This window comes from Emydura macquarii, unplaced genomic scaffold (genome assembly GCF_026122565.2).
Source record: "Emydura macquarii macquarii isolate MOO-44397 ecotype Brisbane River unplaced genomic scaffold, CSIRO-AGI_Emac_v2 contig_2473, whole genome shotgun sequence".
Classification (NCBI taxonomy): Eukaryota; Metazoa; Chordata; order Testudines; family Chelidae; genus Emydura; species Emydura macquarii.
The window spans coordinates 3751031-3772257 of NW_027132610.1; the positions used below are offsets into that span (position 1 = coordinate 3751031).

A 21227-nucleotide genomic window follows, 5' to 3' on the forward strand; every position below is an offset into this window, starting at 1 on the left:
GATATGACAGATGTCAGATCTAGTGTGGGTAGCGTTACCACCTTTACACCAGGGGTGCACAACTCAAGTATGTATCTACGCTAGAGGTGATGTTGGCCAAAGCTAGGAGGCATTGAGCAGCATGCCAATGCTGGGGAATATAAAGTGCCGTGCCAAATTTTTGGCCATAGGTTTGAGAGGAGGAAGGGGTGAGAGAGACAAGGAAGGAGGGCGAGAGAGAGAGACAAGAAAAGAAAGGAAGGAAAAGCTAGAGCAGTGAAATTGGCAAGTTTTCTGGGCACTGGGCTTTGAGCCAGGGAGGGGGGCTGCCACCTAAGCAAGTTGCAGGTGGCTGCCACCTGGCTGCCAGCCCGGGAGGTGGGCAATTGCCACCCAATCCGAGCTGGGGCAGAGGAGGCTTCCGCACAGGCTGGGACCCCGGAATGTGCGCAGGCGGCTGCTGCCCGTCTTCAAGCCTGGGCGCGGGAGGCTGTCCCTCAGCTCGGAGCCAGGATGCGGGTGGCTGCCACCCAACTGTGACCCCAGCTCACGAGACGCAGGAGGCTGCCACCAGGCTCCCACCTGGGAGCTGGGACCCGGCGGGAAGCAGGGGGGGGCTGCCATCTGCCTTCCCCAGAAGCTGGGGGCTGCCGCCCATCTCCCAGCTCAGAGCTGGGACCTGGCAGGAAGCGGACGGCTGCCGCCCACCTCCCACAAGAACCGGCAGCTGCTGCTCACTTTCAAGCTGGGAGATGGCAAGAAGCAGGCGGCTTCCCAGGACTGTGGCGGCTGCCACCCGCCTCCAAGCTGGGAGCTGGGACCGGGTGGGAAGCGGGCAGCTGCCGCCCGGTTTCCCCAGAAGTCAGCAACTGCCGCCTGCCTCCCCTTCAGTCTGTTTTTCCCTGGGTATCCCCTGCCTGTGTCTCGTGTACCCCTGGGGGTATGCATACCACAGGTTGAGAAACTATGATCTGGAGGATGGGGTAGATTGCACCCTAAGCAAGTTTGCAGATAACACTAAGCTGGGGGGAGTGATAGATATGCTGGAAGGTAGGGCTAGGATACAGAGTGACCTAGACAAATTAGAGGATTGGGACAAAAGAAATCTGAAGAGTTTCAACAAGGACAAGTGCAGAGTCCTGCACTGAGGATGGAAGAATCCCATGTATTGCTGCAGACTGGGAACCGACTGGCTAGGCAGCAGTTCGGCAGAAAGGGACCTGGGGGTTACAGTGGACAAGAAACTGGATATGAGTCAACAATGTGCCCTTATTGCCAAGAAAGCTAACGGCATATTGGGCTGCATTATTAGGAGAATTGCCAGCAGATCGAGGGAAGTGATTATTCCCCTCCATTCAGCACTGGTGAGGCCTCATATGGAGTATTGTGTCGAGTTCTGGGCTCCCCCCTATGGAAAGGATGTGGACAAATTGGAGTGTCCAGTGGAGGGCAACAAAATGATTAGGGGCTGGAGCACAAGACCTATGAGGAGAGGCTGAGGGAAATAGGCTTGTATGGTCTGCAGAAGAGAAGAATGAGGGGGGATTTAATAGCAGCCTTTAACTACCTGAAAAGGGGCTCCAGGGAGGATTAACCTAGGCTGTTGGTCCTGCTTTGAGCAGATGACCTCCCAAGGCCCCTTCCAACCCTAATCTTCTATGATTCTATGAAAGGTGCCTATACAGGAATAGTTTATTTCCATACATTTATGAATAAAAACATGTACAGTTTAGAAATCAATATAGTTAAAAGGTACCAAAACTGTGCGCAGACCACCCCTAACATGACAAAAACTGCTTAAGGCAGTAACTGCCTTTTGATGTAAGTGTATACAGCACTCAGTATAGTGGGGCTCAGATCTTGATTGAAGCTTTTGGCACTACTGTAATAGAATTAATTAATAATAATCATAATCTACTCAGGATAGTTTTACAATGGATTTTTATAGACCTGTTAAAAAAAAGATAACCCCACTTATATACAGGGTTTTTCTGGATGCACATGGAGTAGAGCGTTTTGCCATCCACATTACAGGCTACTGTTTTTTAATTTAAAAAAGGAGGGCAAATCTGTAGATGAATGTAGAGTTTATGTACCTATATTGTTATTGAATACAGACACATAATTTGTTCTCAAAGCACCTTACAAAGGTCAGTATTAAAACCCCATTTCACAGTTGGCGCCAAGGAGTCAGAGAGGTAAAGGCCCATATTTTTCAAAAATGGCCTGTAATTTCATTTTTTGGGTGTCAATTTTTCAGACCTAAGGCCTGATTTTCGGAAGTGATGAGCACCCACAATGCCAAATGAAGCTGCTGTGGATACACGAGACCTCTGTAAAATCATGCTCGGGGTATCTACAGGTGGACACTCAAACACAGAGGCACCCAAAATCAGAGGCCATTTTTGAAAATCTGGTCCCCAGTGACTTGCCCCTGGTCACAGAATAAGCTAGTTGTAGAGATGGGAATAGAATCCTGGTGTCCCCACTAACCAGAGCAATTCTGAGTGACGGAGCAATACTGAGGCCTTGTTTACACTACACAGGCTCTGCTGATACAACTAGATTGGTATGGTGATACCAGCAGAGCCCCTGAATGTAGACCCAGTGCATGTCAACAGAAGGAGGAAATCTGCCAGTAAAGTATTGCCACCTCCCTGAATGACACAAGCTATGCTGGCAGAAGCTTTCTGCTGTCGGCATACCTGAGTCTACACTGCGAGTTTTACTACCACGACTATGTCAACTAGGGGTGGGGCTTTCTCATACTTCCCGATGAACATAGCAATGTCTACAAAACTTTGTACTATAGACCTGGCCTGAGTGATTGCCACTGCTTGCAATACACTCTTGCCAGTGGGGCATGCAACCTGCACAACTTTTCCTGTTTTTTTTTTTAAACTACAATGTATGAGCTCTTGAACTACAATGAACTACAACGTTACCCCTCTTCTGAAGCATACTATGTCACCATCAGTGCAGAGCAGAGGGCTTTCTGGGACTTGTCTTACCAGATTGTGCTCTTCTGTGATGCCACAGCAATTTGAAAGGAGGAGGACTGAGAAGGCTGCAATGCTGAGGCACAATTTTCTGAATTTAAAGGGATGTTAAAAAAATGCTTCATACAGGTGAACAGCCCAATGTGCAAAGCCCCCAAAAAACTAAACTGTTTGATGCATTTGCAAAACAACCACATTGAATTTTGTAGAGATGCACCCTTATCCGCAGTGCTACAGGCCCTGAGAATGTGCAGAATGAGGCATGCCCTTCCCACACTATAAAAAGTGTAACCAGCCAATTGTTGGAGTGCTGTCTACACAGGGCTGTCAACCCACCTGCACTGATCAACACTTCACCTGCAGCTGCCCTCTAGTCACCCGCTATCAGATTGGAGCCTGAAACTGTCTTCAGAGTGGCTCAAGATAACATATCAGCATGTGTAAATCATGAGTGCAAACACAAATTCTTGGTTTCAGCTCATTCAAGGTTACCTTGTTTTGCCTCTAATGTGCCCTGGTGCAGGACACAAACATTTTTTTCTCAAAATTTTTATCAAACTACCAGTTTTGCTGAGTTTTATATTTAATATACAGATTATTTTCTGGTCTCCAGTTTATACAAGATATCTTGAATCTCATTCTCCATTGCTCTGCATCTTGTGGCACCATACGTACCTGTGCAAAGTGTGTGTATCTACTCTTCTCATTTGATAGCATTGTACAATAAAGGGATGAGGCAGTGGAAACTCAGCCCTCCATAAGACACCTTCCCAGTGGGATGCTGTAGGTAACATTTCATTCCTTAGTAACATTAGGATATCCAGCTAAATCTTGTCTCAGGAGTGTTGGTCTTGTGCAGTTTGGTTATCTACACTTAAGTGCACAAGTTCAGATTGTGTCTCTCTCTCCTACACATAGACAATCAGTTATAAGGATCAATACAAATTTCTCCCATTTGATCCCCACATCTAAAATGATCTGTCTGTGAGACTCACTAAACTGTGAGTTTTCCAGATCAGACATATAAAGAAAAATCTCTCTTTTGGAAAGGTGAGCAAAATTTTCAGGAGAAGAAACGTCAATCAAACTAAAACTGGCTTTAATTAGCAGCCTATAAAGCTGTACCATTGTCTAACTCTTACTGAGTGGCCACTGAAAGACAGAAGGATTTTTTCCCTTACCTTTGAAATTACTGAAGAAAAATGAAAGAAATCCTTATCAATTGGCTTGAGCCAAAGCCCATGAGCGTATGGGTATGTCTTTCCCTTGTCTTTAGTGAACATTGCATTGGGACCTACACATCCTTACAATGGAAAAAACCACTGAGCAATATAAGTGAGGAGCAAATATATCAGCACATATGTGGACTGGATCTTGTAAAGTGAGAGTTAACTCACACAGCTAAATGACCACTTCAAGTGGTAGGCAGTAAAACTAAATTCCATTGTATATTTATTTAGTTTAGTTAACCCAGCCAGCTTCTGCAACGGTCTCTAGTCATGGTGCTGGTTCATGAGAACATAAACTTAAATTACATTAGCAAAACCAAATCATTCACACTTAAATTTCCAGATCTTTGTCCCTATGGAAACTCCATTTGTATGAGGTTACTGAAATTACTCATGCTAAGGGAGTTTACGTGATTACATGCCATAATGAAATGGAAGCGTGACATGTCATTGCATGCACAGCTGGGACTGATCAGGGCTTCTACCTGTTGAAAATCTGAACCTTAAGATTCAGCAGGTAGAAGCCCTGGTGAGCACCAGTTGTGCCACTTCCATGAACATTCAAAGCGATAGGTAATAAAGATGTCAGGTTTTCTTTGAAGAAGCAGATTACTATTGTTTTTTATTTGCCCTTTTGTCCCCAGTTTACATGGTCCGAGGAGTTTAATTTCCAAATAGCAGTTATGCAACCTAAACTAAAAGAAAGGTTTGGACGTGAATATATTATTCCACCCTTTCAGTATGAAGCAGGGAACAATTCTTCTAATAATTTATGTAACATACTGAAGCTATCATTTGAATATGGATTAAAACAAGCACTTAAACTGGTAAAATTAAGAAAAATGTAATGCAGTGAAGAAATAAATTAATGAATGATGTAGAATTACAGTGGTTGCATAGACCTAAACTGCCCAGAAAAGTGATATACAACTTTAAAATATGTGATTATATAGAAACCACAACTCAGATATATTTTCCTTCAAGATGATCTCAGAATTCATGGAAAAGAAGTGTCTCAAAAATACGTTTTGTTTTGTTTTTTTAAATAATATGATCCCAAGTAGAAGAATCACTCACCTTGTTTCTTGCATGTACAAAAAAAAGATGTATAGTGGCAATTGGGATATTTATCATAGTTGGAGTTATTTTCTTTTGTTTTGTGTTTTGTTACTGTTCAGAAAAAAGAACTGGAGTATGATTTTGTTTTGGTGATAGTAGATTGTAAATGATTGAGGCAACTGTTATCTATTTATATAATACTCAGTAATATTACATTGCCCTATTATGTTATTTAAACATGAATTGTGATGTATAAATATGGATTACACTCGATACACAGATCAGGTACAATTTATAAACACATTTCTATATTACCTTAAGCAAAATCCCTGATTGGATGAAAGAAAGGGCACAAATTAGACCAGAACTATTTTAATTAAATTGATTCTCCCTCCCTCCAGAGATAATTTCAGAACCTGGGTTTTCACCCCAGACACACAGTCCAGACATGATCACTTGTTTTTTCTCCAGCTGGGACACTCTGGTGTTCTGTCCCAGCAGGGAATTGCTAGTAGAGCTACTAATATTAGATATTAAAAGTTCTATCAACTATCTATTTAGCTTTGGAAGCACTTCGTGGTGGAGAGAATGGGGAAGAGGGAAAGGAATGGGAAAAAGGAAAAGAGAGAAAACAACATTGGGAGAAAAGTCAGAAAAGAATGTTTCCTAGCAGAGAAAGGAACTCATTAGCCTGAGACCAATTCAGACACGGGGAATTGGCAGGGGTGATAAGTGATTTGATTTAAGGTAAGAAAATAAATGGAACCTGAATCTTACTTTTAGAATTTGTTCCCAATCTTTGGCTACTTTTGGGACATAGCCCCATGCTGACAAATCTCTGAAAGTAACCCTGCTCTACAATGGAAGCTAGTTTGGTTATTTCCATACAAAAACCCACCTTTAAACAGAGCTTCCCTAGAAGAAAAGAAGTCCTACCCCTACCTCATAGAAGATCCTCTCTTCTCCACAGCAGTTTTCTGGATGCCTCTGGAAAGATGTGTGTCTTTGGATGGGGCAGTGTGACAATATAGTATCTCTTCTCTGTCCTCTGACCTTCTTCCACTGCTCTGGCTGATAGGGGGAGGGAGGAGAAAGGAGAGATGCAATCCCAATGTGAATGCAGCATTTAACATTTACCAGGTGTTGCACTCTCAGGGGATTACCACACCATGGTGGAGGGACACTTACTAACAAGGGCTTTTCTATTGAAAAAAGTTGCAAGAGTTTAACTAACTCAATTCAAAATCTATCTAAGACAGTAGACGTTCATTAGTAGGAACATACCGGTGCCCTTTTGCTACACTGCTCCTAAGTGGCTGTTGTTGTTATGAGTGTTGACAATTCACAGTAGGGAAAGTGTTAAATGGGGAAAGAGCAGCCATTGTTTTTACAAGGTGGTGTTGCAAACAAGCATCTATTGTAAATGCTCTGAACCCAGTTTATCCCTTCCTAAAAATTATGCCTTGCATTGATAAATTACCAAATTAAGCAAAACTAGTACAAGAGAGGATTAAAATGGTGTAAGTGCCTCTACATAAAGGCATTTTAGTTGATTTAGTTAAATCTGTGAAACCAGGCCTAAATCAAGTGAAGCTTCACTATGAGTGGAATGGGAATGGGAATAGAACAATTCTCAAAATTCGTTTCACTCCCCTCTATGGCGAGTTTCACTAAATACAGGCTCAGTAAAAGGGGTTGGAAGGAAATAAAGAGCCCTAAATGAGACTGACAGCTTTGTTTTGCAGGCATGTCCTTGCACACAGCACCATCCTGCCTGAAACACACCAAGAGGATTCTTGTATATCTAAATAGCCTGTCTACACATGAGAACAGAAAAGACAGACGGTTCCTGTCTACAGGAGGCAAAATGGAAGTCAAACAATGGTTGGCTGTAGCACTGAGTATTTGCATCTCCTGGCAAAACTCTGTCCACACCCCAATGCCATCCTAGGAGTTTTACAAGCATTGGGACCACTGACTGGTAGTGTTGGTGTAATGTAAACATGTCCTCAGCAGTGTAGAATGTCTACGCTACTGAGGGCATGTCTACACTACACCAACACCGTTATGGCACCGCAGCTGTGCCACTGTAATTTAGATACACTTCCTACATTGACGGAAAGGGTTTTTCCATTGATGTAGATATTCCACCACTCCAAAAAGCAATAGCTATGTCGATGGAAGAGTTCTTCCTTCTACCTAGCCACGTCTACACCAGTGGTCAGGTCAGGCCACGTCTACACCAGTGGTCAGGTTGACCCACCTAACTATGTGGCACAGGGTGTGAACTTTTTAACAGCCCTGAGCAATGTGGCTAGGTTTTTCTAATTTTTAAGTGTATACCGGGCCTGAGACTATACCAGAATAGTTATGTTGGTGTACCTATGTCGGCGTACGCTCGCAGTGTAGACACAACCTACACTGATGGAAGAGGTTTTTCTGTCACGTGGGAACACCACGGAATCCCTCTTCCATCAACATAGCTGCATCTATCCCGGGGATTTTGTCAACATAGCTACATCAGTCAGGGGTGTGGTTTGTTCACACCCTGACCAATGTGTCTATGCTGATATAATTTTTCAGGCTTAAGTCTTTTGTTCATGTTGATGGTTCCAGGGCAGCCTACAGTGGTATTTTCAGAATGGATGGGAAGGCAGAGGTGTTGGAATCACACTAATACTGTCACTCCCAAGAGCTCTATGCTACTACATAGTATCTCCCTTTCTGGCCACTGTTCTGCACTGTGTCCCCTTCCCAGGCTTTCCATGAGGCAATTCGACAAGAAGTTGCTCACTGCTATTTAATGCCTGGCACTTGCCACAGGTGACAAAAGTGCATATACTTGGCCACCAGCATCCATTTCTGAGTGACTGCACATTATTTCTTGCTACTTTGATTCCAAACTGACCTCAGCAACATTTTAATCGGCATACTTCCCCCTAACAGAGTGCACCATCTCAAACCAATGTTCAGTGTAACCAGTAAAATATCACACAGGACCTTTTTGGAAGACACCATATTTCATTACAACCTTTTATTCATAAGCAAAGAACAGAAATGGAGACAGATATTTGATGATGTGATAGATTTGCAAAGATTTCAAAACAAGCTAAAGCAGAGCAACTAATCAACTAAGACATTATGAGGCTGTTATTGTGGACATGCACATCACAAAAGGGAACTAATCTTATGGTTAAAAAGAGTTATTACAACCTTCTGTGACCCTGTCTAGTATAGGGAGAAAGTGGTTTTTAAAATTATATTAGCCAACAGAATTTGACCACCATATAGCATAGCTTCACACTTTATATATTATGTTGTAACGTAGGTTACAATATGACCAGCTACTGGAATTTTAAAGATGTTACACTGTGGCTACTTTAAGTTCTATGTGGTATTTCACATCATTCTTATCTGTTGTTTATATTACCCTGGTGCCCAACCAAGATCAGAGTCCTACCATGCTATGCACTGTAGAGACCCATAATAAGAGACGGTCCCTGCCCCCAAAGAATTTACAATCTAAATAAACAAGACAATGGGTGAGAAAAGAAACAAAGGCACTGAGAGGGGAAGTGACTCACACAAGATGACACAGCATGTCAGGAGCAGAGCTGGGAAGAGAACCCATGTCTTCTGAGTCCCAGATCAGTGCCCTGTCCAATAGACCCCACTGTTTCTTAAGTTAGTGAACTCAATTTAAAAATAACTCTAACCACTTTTTTCTCTCTTCTAGACAGGGTCTAACTGGGACACGCTAATTTTAGGTAGTCATAAATCACCAATGACATCAAACTCTTCACTTTGGTTGGGGCAAAGTCATGCTGTCAAGTGCACAGCCTGAAAAACAGGGTAGGACTGATGAGTTCTACAGGGAGCTGGAGGGCAGGGAGGGATTCTGCTCTATTCTTTTCAGGTACTTATACTATGTCTAGCACGGAGAGCCTAAGGGAGTGGAGAGAGAAGGGAAAGTAATTCTCTCACATAGACTGTGGAACAGCTACAGAGCTGGGTTGCAGTAACCCCTGAAGCTATTGTGCTCGTATTCTGTGGAGAGAATGGCCAGTGGATCCCTCCTCTATCCCCAAACATATTCTCCCTGGGAGTGGTGCCGGGAGGTTCCCTGTATGCATTCCACAAATTCTCCTCTCACTCAATGTAGTCCAATTAGACAGAGCTCACTATGCCCACAGAAGCTTATGGGGAGCAGAATTTGTCCCATAATGACAAACAGCTGATGTTTGCCTGTTCCTGGATCCCAGCAAATGCAAGCATTGCTGAGGCTACATAGCTCCAAGCAAGATTATAAAATATATCATTTAAAAAATTATTGTGTGCCTGTCTATTATACAGTATTAGTAATGTTGATGCTAGCTAGTATTAAAGAAACAAGGTCGGTATGGTAATATCTTTTATTGCACCATCTTCTGTTGGTGAGAGACAAGCTTTCAAGCTTACACAGAGTTCTTCAGATCTCTCTCACCAGCAGAAGTTGGTCCAATAAAAAATATTGCCTCACTCACCTTGTATCTCAATATCCTGGGACTGACAGGGTTACAAGTCTGCATAAGCTAATCTTAAGCATTTAGAGTAAGCAGATAAAAAGTTTTTTATGAATTAGTTTCTTAAGCAGTTCCTGTCACTAATTAATAATGTAATGACAATCTGGATCACATTGCGAATCAGCCTCTGCATTCGCACATGGGCAAAAATCATTGCTTGTATATTGAGTCATGTGTTCTGCACCAGCAAATAAGATTTTTGCCTGTAGAAATGAATGCACTCCCTTTTGTGGAGACCTGCCAAGAATTTGCCCTTGTGTATTAGAGAGGATGCAACTCAGTTGGATTTCATTTTTTTTTTCAACTTGGCAAGATCCATGAGACATTCGTCTCTCCACGCTCTCCTAGCATTTAGGTGTTCCGGATCAGCTGGAGTATTTTCACTCATGGCCTGAAATAAAGAAAATAGAAGATTAAATCTCACGTTGCATGTTGGAAATTTCTTACTAAGATTGTTTTTGTCTGTTCTCTTTTCTCTTCAAATTAATATTCATGCTGGTAATTGTCATATGGGTTCTGATTCTGTTGACAACAGGCAGTAGGGTCACAAGGACCACTAGTTGCCTGTTTAAATCCCTTGCCTGTTTAAGACCAACATGCCTCTTTTCCAAGGAAAGGAAGACATTATTAATTCATATCTTTTTTTTGTTTTTGCAGGCTGTTCAATCCACTAGATGGAAATTATTTAATCTCTACGGTGGACAGTGAGGAGTTGTACTTGGAGGTCGGCGCTCTCACCTTTCACCGTAGTTGGGAGAACATTTTGGCCTAGCGTTGGTAGAGAAAGCTCAGGATATGTCTACACTAGAAACGCTACAGTGGCACAGCTGTAGCACTGCAGCTTGCGCCACTGTAGTACTGTAATGTAAACACTCATTATAGTGAAGTAAGAGGTTCTTCCATTGTTGTAATAGATCCATCTCTCTGAGAGGTGGTAGTGAGGTTGATGGAAGAATTCTTCTGGTAACGTAGCGCTGTCTACATCTGGGGCTTAGGTTTTCTTAACTACATCTAGGCCTTGTCTACACTAGCGCTTATGCCGGCAAAACTTATGTCACTCAGGGGTGTGAAAAACGCACCCCTTAGCGACATAGTGTAGCCATGTTATGCCGACAGGAGAGAGCTCTCCTATGGACATAATAAAACCAACTCAATGAGCAGTGATAGCTATGTCGGCAGGAGAGCGTCTTCTACAGACAGACATAGTGCTGTCCATACAAAGGCTTATGCCGGCAAAACTTATGTCGCTCAAGGGGGTGTTTTTTCATGCCCCATGAGCAACAGAAGTTTTGCTGACCTAAGTGCTAGTGTAGACAAGGCTTAAGTCTATCAACAGCAACTCAGCATTAACCTGTCTGCTTCATTTGCCCATGAGACAGCTGTCAAGTCCTTCTGACAATACCCTTTTATTAACTAGGAAGGAGGAGACCCAGACTTGGCTTTTTAAGCAGCTAGATACGTGCTCTAATTCAAGTGCACATGTAGGAGTTTGAAGACTTGATTTTTGTTTACTCCTCATAAACCAAATTTGTGAAGGTGTCACATTTTAGGAGTGCAGCCTTAGAGAGATACAATTATAAGGTGAGGCACATCCAAGAAATGAAGCTATCACTTTTTGCAAGGGTGGGGTCAGGAGCAAGCTAAAGTTATTAAATAGGATCCCGGTGCTAGAAGCCATGAGAAGGTGACAGGCTGTGCCTAAAGGCAAAAACAATAGTTAAAACGAAGTGCAGGAAAGTGGACCTTAGTGTTTGAGTGCAAAGATTAAGGTCCTGTCGATCTATACGTGAAATGGATCACCAGAAGAAGAGCAACAGTAGATAGTAGGCCCATGCTAGTTGCATGTTACTGACTGATGTGCTCTCAAAGAAGGAAGTATTTCTGAAAGTGCAGACAGACCCAAGGCCATCTTTGCCAATAGGAGTGCCCACAGGTCAGAAATTGAAAAGATGAACAGTGAGCAGTATAATGAAGGCTGGATAAAACTTGAGACCACGTCATTTGCAGCATGGTTGTTGCCATTAATAATAATTCACAAGTTGCAGTTATTCTAGAGCAACATGGGGGGCAGAAAGTAGCATAAAAAGTGTTTAATGATTTGTCCTTTGGGGAAGGTTCCTTGTAAGCCTAGCTTTGTCACGGTCTTTGATGAAGCACGAGGCACAAGGAGACAGAGAATCAGCATGAGGCCAAAATGGAATTTGGCATGGAAAAAGGCCACAAAACCCTGTTTCTATGCTTTTATTTATAGAGGCATTAAGAAGGATGACAGAGAGAAAGGCATGGCTAGCCATATACTGTTGTTTCCTGATTTATATTGATGCAGCAATAAACCCATGTGGTGATACATCTGAAATCAGATTGGTGGAGAACTCGGATGCAAGATAAACCACCTGGGCACCAATCCAGCAATGCACACAAGCAGGTGCTTAATTTAAGCATGTGAGTAATCAAGTTAGCTATATGCCTACATGCTTTGCTGATTAAGGCCTTGACAAGAATAAAAACAAGAAACTGTTACCAAATATTATTCATAACATGTCACATAGGTATGCCAACAATCAGACCTCCAAGCTCTGCTCATCAGAACAGGTAGATGGGAATAAAACACAGAAAAAGCATATATCTTACTGTTGTGTACACCCACTAATTTGAGATTCATCTACATTGGCTCTCAGAGTTCTACCAAGGCATAGTGAGTAGCTTATAATAATGCTACTTAGCTCTTAGATAGCATTTAAGGATAGTTAAGCACTGGAACAAATTACCTAAAGAGGCTGTGGAATCTCCATTATTGGAGGTTTTTAACAACAAGTTAGACAAACACCTGTGAAGGATGGTCTAGATAATACTTAGTCCTGCTTCAGTGCAGGGGCTAGACTAGATGACTTATGCAGGTTCCTTCTAGTTCTACATTTCTGTGATTTTTCACCTATAGATCTCAAAGCACTTTACAAAGGGGTTTATATTAACATGTAAATTCTACTTCAGCATTTTCAATCGGTCCAAGTGCATACTCTGACTGAGAAATACAGAGCAGAGATACTTCTGAGAGTCAATCAAACAAGTGATCACCACAAAGAAATTAAAGCCAAAATTTGTTATTTTGATGGTCCTTAGGACATCACATCAATCCAGTCTTGTACACTCACCCGACTGATTTTCTGCTCAATTTCGCCTGAAAATTCTGGCACTGGTCCAAAGGTTTTCAGAACACGTATCATTCCTTCACGGTATCTCTCACAATAATTTGTCATTCCTAAAACCGGGGTGAAAAAATGTATTTGGTCTGTTGCAGAATACAAATTCTTACAGTTTGTTTCAATAATATAACCTTGTCCTCAAGGACTATGGAAAGGAATGTGTGACACAGATCTTTAAACAATTAGAAGACTCGTCCTTTTCTTTCAGTCACCCAAAAAATGAGTATTTCACATGTCACAAAAATAAGTATAAACCTAGTCCCTGCCCCCAAAAGTATGGAATCTACAATCAACACAGCACCACGAGGGAGGGTCACAACTCAAGCTGGCTGAAAAGGGGAAACCCCTTTCCAGAACACTTTTCATGTTTTTAAGAAGAAGTTTAGTTCCAAAAAGAGATGAAACGTTAAAACAAACTTTTCACAGAAAGGGATTTTAAGAAAAATTCCACTTCAGGAAAGCCTAAACAGAATTTTTCAGCTTTTATTTCTCCCTCTCTTAGGATCAGTAATGATGGGCCTATGCAAGGATATCTCAAGACATGATCAGACAACACTCAAATCATTCATTAGGCACTACCGTAATAGCAGCACAAAGTTCTTCCTCACACTACAGTGGATCATGGTCTTGTCTACACTACACAATTCTGTCAACAAAAGTCAGATTTCATTGACAAAGCAGTGGAGATATACCGGTTACAATGCTTCTCCTGCTGATTTAACTCTCCTGCTATGCTGACAAAATAAAACCACCTCAACAAGAGGCATAGAGCTTTTTGTGACAAAGTTAGATGGATGCAGTGTCAGTGTAGACACTGCTCTTGCTTCTGTCACCTTAAATGGCCTCCAGGAGGTGTCCCACAATGCCCATTTTGACCACTCTGGTCAGCAGTTTGAACTCTGCTGCCAGGTACACAGCCATCCACCCCTCCCCCTTTAAAGGCCCAGAATTTGAAATTCCACTTCCAGTTTGTTCGGCATGGAGCGTTCACATCGCATCTTCCCAGCTGACAATGCTGGCTCCCTGCGGCAAACACTCTCCCACCTAGAGTTCACTGGATCTGCTGAGTCTGTGGGGAGAGGAGGCTGTGCAGTCCCAGCTCCGTGCCACCCATAGGAACTTTGATACCTATGGGCAGATTGCTCACGGCATGGTGGAGAAGGCCACAAGCAGGATATGCATCAGTGCCGTGTGAAGATCAAGGAGCTGTAGCAGGTGTACCAGAAGGCCAGGGAGGCAAACTGTCGCGTTGGTGCTGCGCCTAACACCTGCCATTTCTACAAGGAGTTGGACGCCATCCTCAGCAGCAGCCACACCTCCATCCCAAAGAGCCCCGTGGATACTTTGAGGAAGCTGGAGACAATGGCTAGAGGACTTAACCCTGAGGATGAAGTGGTGGATGAGGAAGTGGAGTTGGAGGATGAAGTGGGGCAGGGTCATCTGGTAGCGTGGCAAGCCAGGACCCCTTCTTGACCCCGGAGGGCTCAAGGAGGCATCTAGCTTCTTGTCTAGTCCCAGCACACCAGCTCTAGCACGCATGATGCAGGGGGAGAGAGGGACTCCAGTAAGTGCTCATTTTGATTTGATACTGTTAATTTATGTGAGGTAGTGGTGTCCTTTGTTTTGTTATATGTTAGAAGTGGGTTACAGGATAGAAATTTACAAGACTTGCTGTGTTTGTGTATGCTTCCCATTCCCCTATGCAGCTACACAGTCGGGACCCTGTGGAAAAGAGTATTAATGCACACTGAGATTTCATGGGAATCCTCCAGAGAGATTTCTAGGAAACTTTCCTAGAGGTACTCGCCAATCCTCTGCTGAAGGTTCCTTGGCAGAGCTGCTTTGTTTCTTCCCCTGCTGTAGGAAACTTTGCCACGCAAATCAGCAATTACTTCTAGAGAAACCAAAACAGCACAGAGGTGAGCAGCATAGGGACCTGATCTGAAGCCACACTCATGCAGGAGATGCACCCTGGCATTCTGGATTACCCTCATGAGTGAGGTGTCGGCTTTGATCACCCCTGCCTGTGGAAAATGGTGCCAAAATTTACAAGAGCATCCCTACGAGCTTGCAGTGATCCCTTCTGGAAACCATCCAGACCCTTTGCCCCATTTTGGCCCTTCCCCTATCAGGTCAAACTCACCATGTTTAGGGCGCTAACCTAGCTGTGTGCTTAGCAAGGGAGAGTGAGAAAGAGGTGTATTTAACTATTATGAGTCAATGCTATAAGTGCCTTCACAATACAGCCTCTGTTCATTGTTTCTTGTGCTTTTGTAGATGTGCCCTTTAGGGGAAACCCCTACACACGGCGGAGCACCTGTGTCAGATAAGAAGGCAAACCAGAAGGAGGAAGGAGGACATGTTTAGGGAGATGCTGCAATCATCTGATGACAAAGAATATGATCACAGGGCGTCAAGAGAAATAATTAAAAAAGAAAATGGAAATAGATAGCCAGGAGAGGAAGCAGAGCAAGGAGCGTATTTTAGAGGGCCAGGAGTAGATGATAAAACTAATGGAAGACCAAACAGAGATGCTGAAGTCACTGAATGTGCTTCAGCCACAACACGTGTGTGTTTGCCTCCCCCTGCAACCCATACAGAACTGCATGCCGTGCCCTCCTCAAACTCCCCTAACCCCCATTCCTTGCATGTTACCAACATGTTGCAGTATCCCTTGCACTGCACCCCTTTGGACAGGTTCCCTAATGACAGCTGGATTTACACACAGCTATGAGAGTTTCCATCAGAAGAGAGCTCCTCAGTGTCATGTTCCTTCTAAGAAATTGAATTCTGTGTATTGATTAGTGCTGTTTAATAAAAATGTACTCACAGAAAGAAAATGGGTCTTTATTTTGGTCCTACACACTGGAATTCATACACAGTGGCAATTGGCACATTTGCAGAATACAATTAATGCTCAGGAAGTAATCATTATAAGGGTCATAAGTAAGCAAAGCCTGGCTAAATGCATTACAGAAAGATACATTACTGGGGCTCATTGCCAAAATGCTACTTCAAAGCCTCCCTGATTCAAATAGTCCTTCCCCTCCCCCCCTTGAGTCCTTTAATAGTCCTAATATCTGGCTGCTCAAAATCACCTGCTAGGCCATCTGCCTCAACGCTCCAAACCTAGGAAAACTTTTCCCCCTTAGCTTCTCAAATGTTATGCACAGCCAGCTGTTGTTAGCATGGGAATATTTTCCCCACTGGGGTCTAACTTGCCAAAAAGTGAGCCTTTAATCTGCCAAACACACATTCAACGGTCATTCTGCATCTGCTGCTGAGCCTCTGTTGTTGAAGCGTTCCTTGCTGCTGTCAAGGTTCCCAGTGTAAGGTTTCCTGAGCCATGGGAGTAAGTGATAGGCTGGGTCTTCATGATCACTATGGGTATTTCAACATCCCCCATTGGAACCTTGTGGTCTGGAAAGAAAGTCCCCGCTTGCAGCTTTCTATACAGGCCAATGTTCCTGAAGATGCATGTGTCATGCACCTTCTCTGACCACCACACATTGACACCCGTGAAACAACCCCAGTGATCCACCAGCACCTGCGATTCTATGGGGAAGCACCCCTTTCTATTGATGTGCTCCGTCGAAAGATGGTATCAGGCCAAAATCGGGCTAAGCATGCCATCTATTGCTCCGCCGCAGTTAGGGAATTCCATCGTCACAAAGTCATCCACTATTTCATGCTCACTGCCAAGAGTCACAGTTTTTCGTAGCCGGATGAGATTAATGGCCCTGCACACTTGTGTGACTGCAACCCACACGATGGACTTCCCAACTCCAAGCTGATTTGCAACTGATCAGTAGCAGTCTGGAGTTGCCAACTTCCACACGGTGATCACCACGTGCTTCTCCACCAATAGGGAAGCTCTCATTTTGATGCCCTTGCATCACAGGGCAGAGGTGAGTGCTGCACACAGTTCCACAAAGTTGGCTTTGCGCATCTGAAAGTTCTACAGCCACTCCTCATCATCCCAGACCTGCATAACGATGCAATCCCCACAACTCAGTGCTTGTTTTCCGAGCACAACAGCAGCAGTTCACCATGTGCAGTTGCTTTGTGAATGCCAAAAGCAATCTGGAATTGTTTCTTTCCATGGCATACAATAGGGCAGACTTCATGGATTCCTGTTCAGATTCGCAGCTCATAAATACTGCATGATCAGCCCTGTTGTGTTCATAACGCTTATCACAAGATCGGAGAGCAAGCTGTATCCATGCTTTCAGACAGATGGCAGGCGCACAGTTTACAGGGACTGTTGAAAAACAGCACACAACATGATCAGAAGCCCATGGAATGATGGGACGGAGAAAACTGCATCATGGGATGGTGAGCCCACACACATGATGTACTGTGATCCATTCCCCATTCTCACAACTTCTAGTGGCAAAAGGTGGAGAGTTGCATAGTGGGATAGCTACACATGATACACTGCTCTCTCTCTCGATGCAAGAGCACCAACGATGGATGTGCTCTGCTGTCACAAGGAGCATTGTGTGAACATGCACAAGTAACGTAATTATAGCGGTTTATGATTGTCGGTGTAACCTGAGTCAATTTAACTCTGTAGTGTAGACATGGCCTACGTTTGGGAAGCTCTCACCTTTTGCTTGATTGCCTATGGAGCAAGAGTCTAGAAGTTGATTAAAACTAGTCCCCTACATGGTAGCACAAAGCACTTCACCATTAAACCGGTGGGCATAATAATACAAATCATCTGTCCTGTTGAGTGAAATGTATTAGTAACAAGCATATATTTCAACTATAGTTGAGTATACAAAGGCCATACCCAGCTATGTTTTATGAAGCCCAGCAAAGACACTGACTCTGAATCATTGTTTGTGGTTGATGTTTCTTTTTCATGTTGATATTTAATGCTTTTTACATTGCAAACCCTGTTCCCCACAACTCTACCCACCACAAGAGATTTCTAAAATGAGCAAGAATGCCCACTAGGGGTAGAAAAATCATACGCCACACCATGAAGTTGAGGGCCATGTGCTTCCCTTAATCCCCATGCAACTCCTGCTGACACCAGTTGAAATCCCAACGGTGGATGGTGGACAGCATATAACCCTAAAACTGTATATTACTGTTTTCACTCTCACACTAGTCTCTCATAGTCTCAACATCCTGCACAAGTGCTAGAGCGCTGCTTCCCAAACGGTGGGTCCCAACCCACCACTGGGTTGTGGGAAGAGTCTAGGTAGCGTCATGCATGTCCTGGAGCTGCTCTCTGCAGCCCCCTTTCCCCGACACTTTCATCACCTGGGCAGCAGACACACAGTGGAAGCGCCTTTGGGACACGCGCAGGATGGGGACAGGCTGTTGACTATCTGCTCACTGTTCCAGCCACTGCTGCTGGTGCCCTCATCCTGCTCTCACTTCCCCTTGGCAGTGGACAGCGGTGTGGGGAATGGAAGCTAGGCAGCGGCAGAGCCAGCAGCACAGCGGAAGCAGCTGAGCCAGCGAGCAGACAGTCAGCAGCCTGTCTGTGCCCCAGAAGAGCTCCCCCACGTTCTCACTCTTCCTGGGCAGGGGTCAACAGCATGAGGAGCAGGATCTAGGCAGCAGCAGCATGGAAGAAGCAGTTGAGGCCATCAAGCAAACAGGAAGCAGCCACAGGGAGAGAGGGACTGGCGGGGGTGGGCAGGGGGTAACAAAAAGAGAGAACATGCAGTTGGTGGCTCGCCTTAGTAAAAAGATTGGAAACCACTGTGCTAGAGTTAGCAGTTTTAGGGCTAGATTCTGGTTTTGGTTTCACTAGCATAAATTCGGAGTAACTACACTGAAGCAACCAAGATCAAAAGAGCTCATAGAGTAGATCTATTCCCCCCACCACCACCACATATGCATGCCCACCCCCGCCCCCATTTTATAAATTTAGATATTTTTAAAAATTATATACATGACAGTTTATTCTCTTGTTTTACAGCTGATTTTTCATAGAGACTAAAGTAACTCTGAAAGCTTAAAAACAAACATATTATCTTACAGAATTTGGACAAACCTCAACAGAGTAACAGATAGCTCATTACACATACAAGGAGGCACTGTGTGTATTAAAATAATACGGTAATAGATAAGTGAGGAAATGACTCTGAAGAACTACAGTGACGCTTAGGGAAAGGGCCGATGGCATTTCTGTGTGGTGGTACCATGCCAAATCTTGAAAGGGCCAACTCAGCAGTTAGGAACCTATTGGATTTGAAATCAACATTCATCATCATGATGTTAAGTTAGATGTCCTTATGGTACTTCCCTTGTTAAAAAGAAATTATGGGATTCTTTTCTGTCTGTTCCCATTCAGTTCTCAAGTGTCTGTCTCAGTGCCTGTTAGTGACTTGAGATTGGCATTTGTTCTGTATTCAAGGCTATTGGCACAGTACTGTACTTTCATATCTCTTGCTATCCACACAGGGCTTGAGAAATAGGGCAAAGTGACCTAGGCAATATCCTTTGGTTAGTCAATTTGCAATGGGGTAAAAAAAAGAAGAGAGAGAATGGGAGGGAGGGGCTGGAACATTTCCAGGTGCGTGGTTTGTAGGAAGATCTTAGGGTATTCTTCCCACTAAAAACCAAACAAAAGAAACTAAACAAACTGTCCTTTAGCATCATTGGCAATCACTCGCAAACAAGTAAGACTGTCTTCCAGGGATCTCAGTAGTGGGTTCGCAGGTTGCTCCATAGCCCAATCCTAGATCCACATGTCTTGTCACAATAAGGACAGGTGTTTCCAGGAGGGATAGGCACAGTGTTGCTGCATTGAATGTTCTGATGGTCTTTCCGCTTGTTCCTCTTTTTCTTCTTCTACCTGTCGACGAGCTGTTTCAAAGTGTTGAGATCCCTCCGACAAAACCTTCCTCCAATTTGAATGGTCCTGGGCAAGGGTCTCCGAAGTATTGATGTCAATGTTGCACCTCTTCATATTTGCTTTCAAGATGTATTTGAAGTGCTTTCTTTGCCCTCCGCGACTTTGCTGACCTTCTTTCAGCTGTGAGAAAAGGATTCTCTTGGGGAGGAAGGAGTCAGGCATGCGAACAACATGACCTATCCAGCGAAGTTGGCTTTGGATAATCATGGCCTCAATGCTGGTAGAATTTGTTTCAGCCAAGACGCCGATCTTTGTAAGTCTATCCTCCCACCTAATCCGAAGGATCTTGCGAAGGCGCCATTGGTAGTACCTTTCCAAGCTCTTGAGATGTCTTCTGTATATGGTCCAAGTTTCTGAGCCATACAGCAGAGTTGGGATAACAACGGCACAGTAGACCAAGAGCTTCGTTTCAGCAAGGATGGCATGATGTAAGAAGACTCTCCTACTCAGACGTTCAAAGGCTGCGCTCACACATTTCAAGCGGTGTTGTATTTTCACATTGATGTCTGCCTTTGATGAAAGATAACTTCCAAGATAGGCGAAATGATCCACATTCTGCAGCATTTCTCCGTTGATTTGAATGGTTTATTTCTCCATTTGGAGCAGGTTGATAAAAAACTTGCGTTTTCCTGATGTTTGAAGTTAGGCCAATAATCTCGTAGGCTTCTGAAAATGCATTGAGAACGGTTTGGAGATCCATTTTATATTGAGCAACAATCGCACTGTCATCCGCATACTGGAGCGCAACTGGGGAGATGTCCTCTAGCAGTATCCTTATGATGTTGACCTCTAGCAGTTTCCTTATGAATCATGTTCTCCTCTCCCAAAAGAGAAAAATATTACTCCCTTCTCTTCGGAAATAAACCCATCTCTCCCACACCTAAAATTTCATCCTTCACCTCCCCCAAATAATTCCATTTTTATCCTCATTAATTCCTCCTGTATTCCTTCCTTAACTTCTCACCTCCCAGATCCTATGCTCACTCCCTCTTTGCCAACTGACCCAAAGCTAAGCTAGGAGTCAAAGGAGCTGCTAGGGTGGATTTCTGGCTGAAGAGAGATGCTGGCTGGCTGCAGGCTGCTGCTGTTGGGTTGGTGGGATCTGCTGGGCTAGACAGACTGTAAGAAGAAGGGAGAGTGCATCTACACCTCACCCTTTCCCCATTTGTTGCAAATTGGAAGGCGATGCCAGTGCTGTGGGTCCAGGCGATCTATCCTGGGGAAGGAAGGGAGACCTACACTGCCAGTTCTCACACTATCTAAAGCAGTGTTGGAAGAGCCAGGAGAAAAATGGCACAGCATTGCAGCCGATGTCC

General features: G+C 43.8%; 2 protein-coding genes across 5 annotated transcripts in view; both read right to left on the reverse strand.

Moving 5' to 3' along the window:
- The window catches only part of LOC137162931 (gap junction beta-6 protein), a 65906-nt gene extending 57765 nt beyond the window's left edge, over positions 1–8141 (reverse strand). For 2 of the 4 annotated variants that reach the window (XM_067562842.1, XM_067562841.1), the window contains exon 1: positions 6209–8141. In XM_067562842.1, the coding sequence (XP_067418943.1) occupies positions 6209–6399 (191 nt within the window). In that variant the 5' untranslated portion in view covers positions 6400–8141. The remainder of the gene's footprint in view (positions 1–6208) is intronic. The other 2 variants (XR_010922577.1, XR_010922576.1) reach the window with 2 other exon arrangements.
- Positions 8142–8285: 144 nt separating this feature from the next.
- CRYL1 (crystallin lambda 1) overlaps positions 8286–21227 on the reverse strand; it is a 73435-nt gene continuing 60493 nt past the window's right edge. Inside the window, exons 7-8 of the mRNA XM_067562844.1 lie at positions 12981–13087; positions 8286–10219 (exon numbers count right to left, since the gene is read on the reverse strand). Of these exons, the coding sequence (XP_067418945.1) occupies positions 10106–10219; positions 12981–13087 (221 nt within the window). The 3' untranslated portion in view covers positions 8286–10105. The remainder of the gene's footprint in view (positions 10220–12980; positions 13088–21227) is intronic.